Source organism: Dendrobates tinctorius, unplaced genomic scaffold (assembly GCF_039654945.1).
Source record: "Dendrobates tinctorius isolate UK_male_01 unplaced genomic scaffold, ASM3965494v1 ptg000485l, whole genome shotgun sequence".
NCBI lineage: Eukaryota > Metazoa > Chordata > Amphibia > Anura > Dendrobatidae > Dendrobates > Dendrobates tinctorius.
Genome location: NW_027362146.1, coordinates 746,920 through 761,541, shown reverse-complemented (window position 1 = coordinate 761,541; position 14,622 = coordinate 746,920). Strand labels below are relative to the sequence as shown.

The 14,622-nt window shown below is 44.8% G+C and overlaps 1 protein-coding gene across 1 annotated transcript in view; it reads left to right on the top strand.

Moving 5' to 3' along the window:
* Positions 1-14,622, top strand: part of LOC141077964 (uncharacterized) — a 63,282-nt gene that overhangs the window by 25,306 nt on the left and 23,354 nt on the right. The window contains 1 exon segment of the mRNA XM_073564747.1: positions 271-1,622. Coding sequence (XP_073420848.1) covers positions 271-1,622 — 1,352 coding nt within the window.

The window sequence follows — 14,622 nt, the reverse complement described above, 5'->3', positions numbered from 1 at the left end:
CTTGCAGTCACATGACCATAGGTCCTGTGCCAGCTTGCTAACTTCAGCGTCCTCAGGTCCTGTGCATCTTTACTTTCCGGCGCTGACAGGATCCTGACACCGATAGTTTGATGCACGCATGGTCACCTCTGCTACTCTGCTCCACAGGTATCTTTTAACACTGTTTCTGTACTCAGGACACGCGCACTGGCTCAGTGAGCGAGTGTAGTGCGGTGTTCCTGACAATAAAACTCAGATATCTTATTAAAAATTAATTGTTTTTTATCTTAGCAGATGGCTGTACCAGGAGATCAGAGGGACAGCTGACATCTTCAATTTTTAAATCTGATGACCTTGAGATCCTACAAGATACAACTGAAGTGATTGCGGTTACTCAAGATATACCATCATCCATTCACAGCAAAGATCTGTCATCTGATGCTATGAAACCGGTCCTATCTTCTGATTCATTACTGACTACTAAGGAAAATCAAAGTCACAAAAGAGGCATTAAAAAACAAACTGCTCCTAAAGGAAAGAAGTCATTTTCATGTTCAGACTGTGGGAAATATTTTACATGGAAATCACATTTTGTTAGGCACCAAAGAACTCACACAGGGGAGAAGCCTGTTTCCTGTTCAAAATGTGAGAAATGTTTTGCACGTAAATCACATTTTGTTACTCACCAGAGAACTCACACAGGGGAGAAGCCTTTTTCTTGTTCAGAATGTGGGAAATGTTTTAACCAGAAATCACATTTTGTTATTCACCAGAGAACTCACACAGGGGAGAAGCCTTTTTCCTGTTCAGAATGTGAGAAATGTTTTAATCAGAAATCAGACCTTGGTGTTCACCAGAGAATTCACACAGGAGAGAAGCCTTTTTCATGTTCAGAATGTAGGAAATGTTTTAAACAGAAATCAGAGCTTGTTACTCACCAGAGAACTCACACAGGGGAGAAGCCTTTTTCTTGTTCAGAATGTGGGAAATGTTTTAACCAGAAATCACATTTTGTTAATCACCAGAGAACTCACACAGGGGAGAAGCCTTTTTCCTGTTCAGAATGTGGGAAATCTTTTAGCAATAAATCAGATTGTGTTAATCACCATAGAACTCACACAGGGGAGAAGCCTTTTTCCTGTTCAGAATGTGGGAAATGTTTTGCACGTAAATCACATTTTGTTACTCACCAGAGAATTCACACAGGAGAGAAGCCTTTTTCCTGTTCAGAATGTGGGAAATGCTTTAACCAGATATCACATTTTGTTACCCACCAGAGAACTCACACAGGGGAGAAGCCTTTTTCCTGTTCAGAATGTGGTAAATGTTTTAACAATAAATCAAATTGTGTTAAGCACCAGAGAATCCACACAGCAGAGAAGCCATATTCATGTTCAGAATGTGGGAAATGTTTTAAATGGAAAATAAGTCTTGATAGTCATAAAAGAACCCACACAGGAGAGAAGCCTTTTTCATGTTCAGAATGTGGGAAATGTTTTAACCAGAAAGCGCTTCTTGTTAGACATCAGAGCAGTCACATAGGGGAGAAGCCTTTTTCATGTTCAGAATGTGGGAAATGTTTTAACCAGAAAGCGCTTCTTGTTAGACATCAGAGCAGTCACACAGGGGAGAAGCCTTTTTCATTTTCTTAATGTGGGAAATATTTTACTTGGAAATCAACTGTTAATAAACATCATAGACGACACATAGGGGAGAAGCCTTTTTTGTGTGTGGGATGCTATTCAGTCATAAGATTTTCTTCATCTTTTATTGGTACATCCCTTAGTGGATTTATACATACATACTTACCTTGTTTGGTTTATTGGCCAGGTATCTCCTTTTTATTGTGCCTTTATTGTTCGGCCATTGTGCTTTAATAAAGTTGTATATTTTATGGCTCATACTTCTGTCTTATTGGATATATCAGTATTTTTGAAGTGCCATTAATGGTAGGCCCATTTCTTTGGATATACTACGACATATTGGGTTGGGCCTTTTCTTGTTATCTATCATTCTCTCCTTACACACTGACCTTAAACTGATAATTAGGGGAGACTGCCTCCTATCTGACACATCATCTATTAATAATGGGACGAGACAAGGGCGTCCCTCATCACTTCTATACACACCGGTGATGGAGCATTTAGTGGTGGCATTACGTATAAATCCAGATATTAGTGGGTTACTATAGGCTCACAGCTCTATACACTCGCTCTATACACAGGTGACTTGTGGCTCTGTTTCACACCCAATGATCTCATTTCCCTCTGTAAAAAAGCAAACATGTCCAGTTTTTTTAATTATTTTAGTGGATTAAAAAAATCTGAGGTTTGCAAAGAAACATTTTTGGAGCAGTTTCGCCATTTTCCGAGACCCGTAACATTGTTATTTTCCTCCGGTGGAGCTGTATGATGGATTATTTTTTGCAGGACGAGATAACGTTTTTATTAGTACAATTGTGATTGCTCGTTACAGCAATTTTTTCTGGAATTGTGCCAACCATAAAAACATAATTTTGGCACTCTCATATTTTGTCTATTTCCGGTGTTTACGCTCGGTAGAGTTGAGCATTACGATACTGCAAATATTGGGTATCGGCCGATATTAGCTGTATCGGAATTCCGATACCGAGTACCGATATTTTTTCAGTATTGGATATCGGAATCGGAAGTTCCCATAATGCTATGAGCCACTGTTGTGGCTGTGATTGGCTGCTGAAATGATGTCATCATGATGCGCTGTCTGTGCCGACTGCGGTGGCCTGTGTCGACTGTCGGTGGTCTGTATGGGCCTGCCGGGGGCCTGTGCCGGCTGTCGGTGGTCTGTACGGGCCTGCCGGGGGCCTGTGCCGGCTGTCGGTGGTCTGTATGGGCCTGCCGGGGGCCTGTGCCGGCTGTCGGGGGTCTGTGCCGGCTACTGGGGGGGTCTGTGCCGGCTGTGGGTGGTCTGTGCGGGCCTGCCGGGGGTCTTGTGTGTGCAGGCATCGTCCGATGGGACTTCAAGTCCCATCGGGCGATACCTGCTACAATGACAATGATTGACACATTAGCCAATGATGGGACAGTAGTAGTCCCATCATCCGGCTAATGTGTTGAATGTAAAAAAAAAAAAAAAAAAATACTACATACATACATAATACATTCATACAACATACATACTACATTCATACAACATACATACTACATATATACAACATTCATACTACATGCATACTTCATATATACTACATTCATACAACATACATGCTACATACATACTACATATATACTACATTCATACAACATACATACTACATATATACTACATTTATACTACATACATAGTACATACTGTATATACTACATTCATACAACATACATACTACATACATGCTACATATATACTACATTCATACAACATACATATATACTACATACAACATACATATATACTACATTCATACAACATACATATATACTACATATATACTACATTCATACAACATACATATATACTACATATATACTACATTCATACAACATACATATATACTACATATATACTACATTCATACAACATACATATATACTACATATATACTACATTCATACAACGTTCATATATACTACATATATACTACATTCATACAACATACATATATACTACATTCATGCAACATACATACATACTACATATATACTACATTCATGCAACATACATACTACATTCATACAACATACATATATACTACATTCATACAACATACATACTACATACAATACATTCATTCAATACATACTACATATATACTACATTCATACAACATACATACTACATACATACAACATGCTACAGACATACAACATGCTACATACATACTACATACAATACATACATATAGACCTACAGTACATATAACATACAGTACATACTTACCATTACTTGTCACTTTGTTCCCCGAAGCCTGTGTCATCTATGAAAAAAATTAGAAAATAACAAACAAGCGATATACTCCCTGATCCGCAGAAATCCACGAGGGTCCCACGCCGATTTCCCGTGGAGAACAGCAGCATCAGCTGATGCGACCGCTCTCCAGGGGGCTTCAGGAATCCAATGACGGGAGGTAGGTATCCTTCCGTACTGTATTCCTCCGCCACTCTAAAAAAATAGTCCCTAGTCTCACTTTATGGCAAAAGCTGCGTGGGAACTTTCTCACACAGCAATGCCAAAAGTGAGACTAGGGACTATTTTTTTACAGTGGCAGAGGAATACAGTGCGGAAGGATACCTACCTACCCTTAATTAGATTCCTGAAGCCCCGTGGAGAGCGGTCGCATCAGCTGATGCTGCTGTTCTCCATGGGAGATCAGCGTGGGACACTCGTGGATTTCTGCGGATCAGGGAGTATATCGCTTGTTTGTTATTTTCTAATTTTTTTCATAGATGACACTGGCTTCAGGGAACAAAGTGACAAGTGATGTTGAGTATGTACTCTGTTATATGTACTGTATGTCTGTATGTAGTATGTATGTATAATGTATGTATGTTGTATGTCTAGCATGATGTATGTATGTTGTATGAATGTAGTATGTATTGTATGTATGTTGTATGTCTGTAGCATTATATATGTAGTATAAATGTAGTATATATGTAGTATGTATGTTGTATGAATGTAGTATGTATGTCGTATGAATGTAGTATGTATGTCGTATGTATGTATGTCGTATGAATGTAGTATGTATGTCGTATGAATGTAGTATATATGTAGTATGTATGTCGTATGAATGTAGTATATATGTAGTATGTATGTTGTATGAATGTAGTATATATGAATTATGCATGTAGTATGTATGTATTTTGTATATATGAAGCATGTATGTAGTATGTATGTTGTATATACAGTATGTAGTATTTTTTTTTTTTTTTTACATTCAACACATTAGCCGGATGATGGGACTACTACTGTCCCATCATTGGCTAATGTGTCAATCACTGTCATTGTAGCAGGCATATCCCGATGGGACTTGTAGTCCTATTGGACGATGCCTGCACATACAACCCCCGGCAGGCCCGCACAGACCACCGGCAGTCTACACAGACCCCCGGCAGGCCCATACAGACCCCCGAGAGGCCCGCACAGGCCACCGGCAGTCTACACAGACCCCCGGCAGCCGGCACAGACCCCCGAGAGGCCCGCACAGGCCACCGGCAGACTACACAGACCCCCGGCAGCCGGCACAGACCCCCATCAGGCCCGTACAGACCCCCGAGAGGCCCGCACAGACCCCCATCAGGCCCGTACAGACCCCCGAGGCCCGTACAGACCCGCACAGTGTCCGCCCACACTCTTCCCCCCCCTCCCGAACAGGATGTACAAGGAAAGAAAGGGGTTTTTTTTAATTCCAATATTTCTGTCCCATTGACTTGAATGGGACTTCCGGTATCTATATCGGCGATACCCGATACTTTTTTGGGTATCGGGCCGATCCAATCCGATCCGATACTTCTGTATATCGGATGGTATCGCTCAACACTACTGATCGGGTTAATTGTTTTTATGTTTTTTACAGAGGGGTAAAAGACACACAGGCAGTGCTGTACAAAAACAACAGATAATGTAACAAAAAACAACAGCGAGCACCGAAGGAGATAAAAACTCCAAGATCCTGTTAGAGAAGCCGATAAAGGCAATAATGTAGTGTTAATACTAATGGACAGAGGCATATCTAGGTTTCTGGCACCCGGGGCAAGAATTTGGTTTGCCCCCCCCAAAGTACATATGCAACTTGCACACTTAGTCATGTCCTGACGAGCTGCTCTCCCTAATGCTCTCAATGTTCAGTGAGAACTGAGAGAAGCAGGAAGAGAAGCTCGTTGTCACAGGACCATAAGTATGAGAGTCGCATATGAGTGACGTGTCCATGTGATGACACGGGAACCTGCAGAGCTGAATCCTGACACTGCAGCTTCTGAATCCTCACAACGAATGCACTGCACACTTTTAGGATTCTCCCTTGCCGATGTACAGTAATGTCAGCACATGTATGTGATTTGTATACTTCTGGCCACATTCCGACTAGACGTGCCCGGCCCCGCTCTGTTCATTTTCATTGAGTGAGGCCACACACGTCTAGTCAGCATGTGACCGCATGGATGTAAATTACCGGCATGAGAGAATCCTGACAGCGTTCAGTGAGCACTGTGAGAATTCAGAAGTCTGCAGTCACATAGAATGTCTGCAGACTCAGCACAAACCTGGAGAACCCCTGTAATGCTCCTAACATAAATAAAAACAAGAGAATAAGTCAGTATCACAGATAACACTTACATCCAGGTACCTTACAGATGACATTGTTTCTGGAGTCGGTCTCCTTTTCTTCTTCTTGTCCAGACCCCATGATGAGTTTCTCACCCACAGCCGTCTCTGCAGACTTCCATCTTCTCCGGTCTTCTGCTGCAAATCTCCACACGATGCCCTTAAAGATAGAAGTGTCATTATAGTGCTCCTAAATAAAAATATCTGCAATATACTGTCACCTCACTATTCCCCTCCCTCCTCATACTGTCTCCTCTAACATCCCCCCTGTTCACCATACTGTCTCCTCCTATATTTACTATACTGTCTGCTCACACATACCCCCGACTCCCCATACAAGATTCAAGATTCAAAGAAGCTTTATTGGCAGGACTAAATACACATTAGTTTTGCCAAAGCAAGTGTACAGAAGGGACTGTAGGGATGTTGGGTAGGGGCTGTAGGAAAGGTGGATGGTACTGTGTCTGCACACATCCCATCACCCTCACTCCCCATACTGTGTCCACATACATTAACTCGTTTGCTCCCTGTCTATACTGTCTGCACCCATCCCCCATACTGTTTCCTCATACACACTCTTCATTTTGTGTCCTCAAATCCCCCCCACACACATTAAATCCCCCCATCCCCAATCCCTCACACACATTAAATAACCCCCCATCCCCATTCCAAATCCCCCACCCACATTAAATCCCCCATCCCCACTCCAAATCCCTCACACACATTAAATAACCCCCATCCCCACTCCAAATCCCTCACACACATTAAATAACCCCCCATCCCCACTCCAAATCCCTCACACATTAAATAACCCCCCATCCCCACTCCAAATCCCTCACACACATTAAATAACCCCCCCATCCCCACTCCAAATCCCTCACACATTAAATAACGCCCCATCCCCACTCCAAATCCCTCACACACATTAAATAACCCCCATCCCCACTACAAATACCCCCACACATTAAATAACCCCCATCCCCACTCCAAATCCCCCCACACATTAAATAACCCCCTGTCCCTACTCCCAAATCCCCCCACACATTAAATATCCCCCACACCCACTCAATAACCCCACATCCCTACTCCCAAAGCCCCCAACACATTATGTACCCCCACTCCAAATCCCCCCACACATTAACCCCCATCCCCACTCATTAACCCCCCACACACACTAACCCCATCCAAACTCATTAGCCCCCCACACATTAACCCCCATCCCCATTCATTAACCCCCCACACATTAACCCCCATCCCCACTCATTAACCCTCCCACACATTAAGCCCCACCCCTACTCTTTAAACCCCCCACATTAACCCCCATCCCCACTCATTAACCCTCCACTCAATAACACCCATCCCCACTCATTAACCCCCCACTCAATAACCCCCATCCCCACTTATTATCCCCACACACATTAACCCCCATCCCCACTCATTAACCCCCCACTCAATAACCCCATCCACACTTATTAACCCCACACACATTAACCCCCATCCCCACTCATTAACCCCCACTCAATAACCCCCATCCCCACTCATTAACCCCCCACTCAATAACCCCCCATCCCCACTCATTAAACCCCCCACACACTAACCCCTATCCCCACTCACTAACCCCCCTCTCAATAACCCCCATCCCCACTCATTAACCCCCCCCACACATTAACCCCATCTCCACTCATTAACCCCCACACATTAGCCCCGATCCCCACTCATTAACCCCCACACACATTAACCCCCCACATTAACCCCCATCCCCACTCATTAACCCCCCACACACATTAACCCCCATCCCCACTCATTAATCCCCCACACACATTAATCCCCACTCATTAACCCCCCCACACATTAACCCCCTTCCCCACATTAACACCCCCCATCTCCCATCTTTGGTGGTTTTTCAGCTCCACATTGGAGCACAGTTACTTACCACCAGCGTTCACTCTGGGTGTCGGGGACTGACGTCAGCAGCGTGATCACATGACCTGATCATGCTGCTGACGTCGCTCTGACCCGGCGGTCAGAGCTTCAATTGTACTGGGGTCTGTATATAATTGTTCCCTGGGAGCCGACACGGCACCTTCTCTGCGCCGGCTGTCAGCTTGACAGCTGACACAGAGAACCGCTGACTCTCAGGCTGGGGAGCGGCAGAACGCAGCTGCCAGGGAGGACACTGCGGACCGCTGCATTAGGCGGCCCGACTGCGCCCCCCTGCTGGCTGCGCCCGGGGCAACAGCCCCAGCTGCCCCCCCTAGATACGCCGCTGGCAATGGAACAATATATTAAGGAAGCAGAAAGACAGCGATCAGATAGCAGCACATAGAAAAACAAGCGCTGATCCCACAAATAACGAGAAGGAACAACTAAGATCTTCTCTGAGATTTCACATAGAGAAGGGACGATTGTCTAATATCAGAGAAACTCTTCCCTGAATTTCCACACAAGCCGCATTGGTGTTATATTCCTAAAGTCCACAAAGACGCAGCGCCCCCACCAGGCCGCCCGATAGTGTGCGGGGTCGGATCAGTAACAGGATCTTTATCTACATTTATAGACCGGTGTCTGAGACCATTACTGAGAATAGCACCTGCTCACATCAAGGACACCGGAGATTTATAGAGAACTGTGTCCGGTATAGATTGGCAGGAGGGTTATAAATTGGCTTTGATCGACGTCGGGAGCTTGTACGCACGAATTCCACAAATCACAGGACTGGAAGCAATAAAAAATCTATGAAAAAACTGCTGAAACAGATGACTATATTGGATTCATCCTGGAAAGCCTGAATGTTATATTGTCCCATAAGGCCTTCTCTTCTGGGGGCAGCTGGTCCACCCCGATGACGGGGACAGCGATGGGGGCGCCAGATGCTGCAGTTTCACTAATTTGTTCTTGCCAGACTGTGAAAATAAATATATTTATAGTGTAAAACCCCACCTGACACCTCCGTGCGGACCACCGGTATGTGGATGATGTGTTTCTGGTGTGGGCTGATACAGAAAGGGGTTAATGATTTCATTACATATCTGATCGAGAAGAATAAGGTTAATATGAGATTTATTCACAATTTGGATAGAATAACTTAGATTTCTCAGATGTGAATAATAAAATAGAGGATGGTAGAATAATAACCAGCACCTATCAAAACCTGCAGCCACCAATATGTCCCTCCATTCTAATAATGCGCACCTGGAACATACTAACAGAGGCCGACCATACAGCCGGTATCTGAGGCTGAGAACAATGAATAGTAGAGAAGAAGGTTTCCTACAACAAGCGAATAACCTGACAGACGACTTATTACACAGAGGTCATCCGCCAACATTATTACACTGTGCTAGAGCGATGGAGGAACCCATGTGGGTCTAGTTACAAGATCCAGGAGGAAGAGCAGAAAAAAGGACGAGATAATAAAAGGTTTATTGTTACTTTTACACCTAATCCCAATATGAATGTAATAAAATCAGCGATAAACAGGAATTGGCATTTGTGAGGAGATAAAGATTTAGCCGTAGCAGCAAAGAACAACCCTCGATTGCTTCTAGAAGAAGCGGTGACTTAGATGACTTATCGCTACAGGAAAAATTCCAGGAGAAGAACAATAAAGTCACCTGGTTACATGGAAGACGCCCAAGAGGCCATTTCCATTGTGGGGATCGCTCCTTCTGTCATCTCCATCTTACAGGAGAAATCTGAGGATCGGGGCGATGACGGTAGATAAACCAATCACGGGCCGCACAGAGCAAGCGCTTTATGTCATATACTGCCCAGGACAATTATTATATTGCCCAGACTATTAGACTGCGGCACATCAGGCTCAGAGAACATTTCCATTCAGTTACACAGGAGAAGGATCTGTGACATTAATGATATAAGAGAGGTCCATAATGCGGACCCCGATGTGCTGAGATCTGCAGGAACTGAGCCCGCTGATTATCCTGTACAAGGCGGTGACCAGAACAGATTACTACTAAAAAGAGAAGCAGCATGGATTGAGGATTGCGATGCACAAGTTCCCATTGGCCTCAGTGATACATTGAATATGTCTGTGTGGCTATGATCCATGTTATATTTTAATTTTTTATATTAATCATTTCACTGTACTCACTATAAATGTTTTGCACTTCTCAGTTAACCATTCCCTAACCCTTGTTAAAAGGAAGTGGGGTAACCCCCTGACAAGCATGGACCGGTAGAAGTGCTAAGCAAGTGCGAAACGGCCGTAGTCCGTCAGGCTCTCTCATCTGTATAGCTCCCTGCTACCTGCACGCCGCACTCTAATATGGTCTGATGTCACGTTTCACCATGGAATAAAATTGTAAGAAGGATCTGGTTGACAATTCCTTCAATTCCTTATGATTACTCTTATACGTATACACAATGGTGATGAATGGAAGGCCGCATTCAATACACCGGAGGGGCATAGTGAAAATTTGGTGATGCCATTCAGATTAAACAATGCTCCGGTAGTCTTTAAAAATGTCATTTTTTTTCTCACCGATGGGTAGATTTGTGGAAGATTACCTGATGATATATTGAGTTACTCACATCCTCTGCAGGAGCATCATGAGCATGTCAGACAGCTGGAGTGGGAAAAACATTACCCAGCAATCCCTTTTTGACATTTTGAAGACCTCCATCATTGAAAAATGTCCTAGCACCAAGAAACATAAAAGAGAAGGAAGATTTGCTAAAAATCGCCTGTCTCCCGAATAAAATCATTACATGCAATCTGAAAACTTGCCTCTGTTGTGACTCGATCTGCCATGGTCTCTCTGAATTCACCCTTATTTCTACTGGTGAAATTTTCCTGACCAATAGTCCCATGTCAATATCCCAGCCTGGGATAAGTCAGGTCATCGCCGGATCACCGCACACCTCCTGTGACCCGGCTCCACCAGCGCTGCCGATCCCCCCCCGGGTTTACTGAATTCAGACTGTGGGACAGACCCCCATTTGACACATTAACTTTTGCCCTATTTTCCTTCTGAAAATTTGGGGTGCGTCTTATAGTCTAGTGCGGCTTATAGTCCAAACCAATGAAGGGACTGCTGGGACCGTAACGGGGTCCATCTGAACCCCCAATGCAGAAGCCAAATGTCCTGAGAACTGGACCTGCTGTACCACAAATTGTCATTTCTCCAGGTTACCAAATAAATAGTTGTCACGAAGAACCTGGAGAACCTGTCTGACATGCTCAGCATGCTCCTCCAGAGGACGGGAGTAACTCACTATATCATCCAGGAAAATTACCACAAATCTACCAATCAGTGAGAAAAAATATAATTAATGACATTTTCACAGACTGCCGGAGCATTGGTTACCCCGAATGGTGGCATCAGATTTTATATCTGCCCCTCAGGTGTATTGAATGCGGTCTTCCATTCGTCCCCCTGACGTACACTTATAAGGTTATATTCCCCTCTCATGGTAAGTTTGTAAAACCATTTAGCTCCAGATAATTGGATAAACAGGTCAGGTATAAGGGGTAAAGGATAGGGAAGGTGACCCGTGACTCACAGGCCCAACCCTCCATCCTTCTACCAAACCCCCCACGGTGACTGGAGAGGAGCATGGCCGTATATAGCCTCAGCCGGACTCTGGAAGGGAGGAAATAAACAAGATTTGGGCATTTTAGCTCCTGGTGTGGAGTCGATAGCACAATCATATGCCGCCATATAGTAGACGGCCGGTAACTGGTGATAATTCCCTCATGTGTGGGGTCTATTTCCCTCCAGAGAAATCACACGTTACATTCCACACATAACACTGTGTAGAAAAGGCGGCGCGGGGTAATTGTGCCAGTAGTGAGGGGCAAATAATGGCGGGAATGTCACTGACTGAGGAGAAGCCTCCATGGAGCCTCTTCACTCCGGAGATCATGTGACCCCTGACTCCTCCCCTCCTGTGACCTCATCACAGGTCCTGTGCACACAGCAGCCATATATGTGGAGTGCGGCTCTGCAGGTTAGTGATGGGCAGTCCGGCTCTTCTGGCTCCTTTCCCCACTTTTCTCCCTCCTGTCCCTTCACTATAAAGCCTGGACCTCATTATACAGCTGTACAGGGGTCTAGTGAAGGCTTTTTAGCCCTTTCCTCAGACTGTAGCTCCTGGGAACAGTCCCTGACTCCTGTCCCTTCACTATAAAGCCTGGGCCTCATTATACAGCTGTACAGGGGTCTAGTGAAGGCTTTTTAGCCCTTTCCTCAGACTGTAGCTCCTGGGCACAGGCCCTCACTCCTGTCCCTTCACTATAAAGCCTGGGCCTCATTATACAGCTGTACAGGGGTGTAGTGAAGGCTTTTTAACCCTTTCCTCAGACTGTAGCTCCTGGGAACAGGCCCTCACTCCTGTCCCTTCACTATAAAGCCTGGGCCTCATTATACAGCTGTATAGGGGTGTAGTGAAGGCTTTTTAACCCTTTCCTCAGACTGTAGCTCCTGGGAACAGGCCCTCACTCCTGTCCCTTCACTATAAAGCCTGGGCCTCATTATACAGCTGTACAGGGGTCTAGTGAAGGCTTTTTAGCCCTTTCCTCAGTCTGTAGCTCCTGGGCACAGGCCCTCACTCCTGTCCCTTCACTATAAAGCCTGGGCCTCATTATACAGCTGTATAGGGGTGTAGTGAAGGCTTTTTAACCCTTTCCTCAGACTGTAGCTCCTGGGAACAGGCCCTCACTCCTGTCCCTTCACTATAAAGCCTGGGCCTCATTATACAGCTGTACAGGGGTCTAGTGAAGGCTTTTTAGCCCTTTCCTCAGTCTGTAGCTCCTGGGAACAGGCCCTCACACCTGTCCCTTCACTATAAAGCCTGGGCCTCATTATACAGCTGTACAGGGGTCTAGTGAAGGCTTTTTAGTCCTTTCCTCAGACTGTAGCTCCTGGGAACAGACCCTCACTCCTGTCCTTTCACTATAAAGCCTGGGCCTCATTATACAGCTGCACAGGGGTCTAGTGAAGGCTTTTTAGCCCTTTCCTCAGACTGTAGCTCCTGGGCACAGGCCCTCACTCCTGTCCCTTCACTATAAAGCCTGGGCCTCATTATACAGCTGTACAGGGGTCTAGTGAAGGCTTTTTAGCCCTTTCCTCAGACTGTAGCTCCTGGGAACAGGCCCTCACTCCTGTCCCTTCACTATAAAGCCTGGGCCTCATTATACAGCTGTACAGGGGTCTAGTGAAGGCTTTTTAGCCCTTTCCTCAGACTGTAGCTCCTGGGAACAGGCCCTCACTCCTGTCCCTTCACTTTAAAGCCTGGGCCTCATTATACAGCTGTACAGGGGTCTAGTGAAGGCTTTTTAGCCCTCTCCTCAGTCTGTAGCTCCTGGTCACCATGTGATCTCACCATAACCCTAACAAGCTAATTAAGGTGTGAAATCTTGGTCAAAATTATCTCAGTACACAAATCTCCAAGGGTGCCCAAAGTTTTGCATCGCCCCTTTTTCCTTTTTGCAATTATGAAATTGTAAAAAAATCTATATATATATATATCTATTTTTATTATTATTTTAGCCTAAAATACAAAGGCCATGTGTCATCTTAGAGGTTCGGCCTTTTAGAGATCATTTCATCTTCATCTTACTACTGATCACAATAACGGTCATTTTGACCAGGGGCGCCCAAACTTTTACATGCCGCTGTCAATGCTTCATCCCGCTGGTGCTCAATATTTAATAGGGTCTCACTATTAAACTTAATGAAAAGTTCGGTGAATGTCTTTGAGCTGTTATTACTAGAGATGAGCGAATATCGTCGGAGAAGTTGTTATTGGCTAATATCGCTTACCGAATAGCTGCATCGGGACCCCGGATCCCTGGAGCGCTCCCGATAATCAGCTGCATGTGTCGCCCTCCATGCAGGTGCTGTGACTATCACACAGCGCGACACACGCAGCTGATTATCGGGAGCGCTCCAGCACACTGAGTCCTGCACACTCTGAGACCCCTGATCATGTGACCCCTGACTCCTCCCCTCCTGTGACCTCATCACAGGTCCTGTGCACACAGAGCAGTCATATATGTGGCGGACACTCCTGGATCTTGTGCTTTCTGGGCCGGTTCCTCCTGTGAGTCCTATTAACCCTTTTGCTCCCTGTATTCTCCTTTCTGACAGGACAATATCTGAATTCGGACAGTGTGACAGGAATTTAAGCAATGTGGAAGGAAAAAATGACAATTCTACTTTTTTCCCTCACAAAAATGTGACTTTACCCCAAAATTGTCAGCGTAACAAATCCTTATTTCCCCCACTGTAGTTTGTAGACTCCATATACAGATCCCTTAAGTGCGAAAAGAGCTGAATTCCCCACTTAAGTTATTGCATTTTGGAAATTGCCCCCACTGGGAATTTA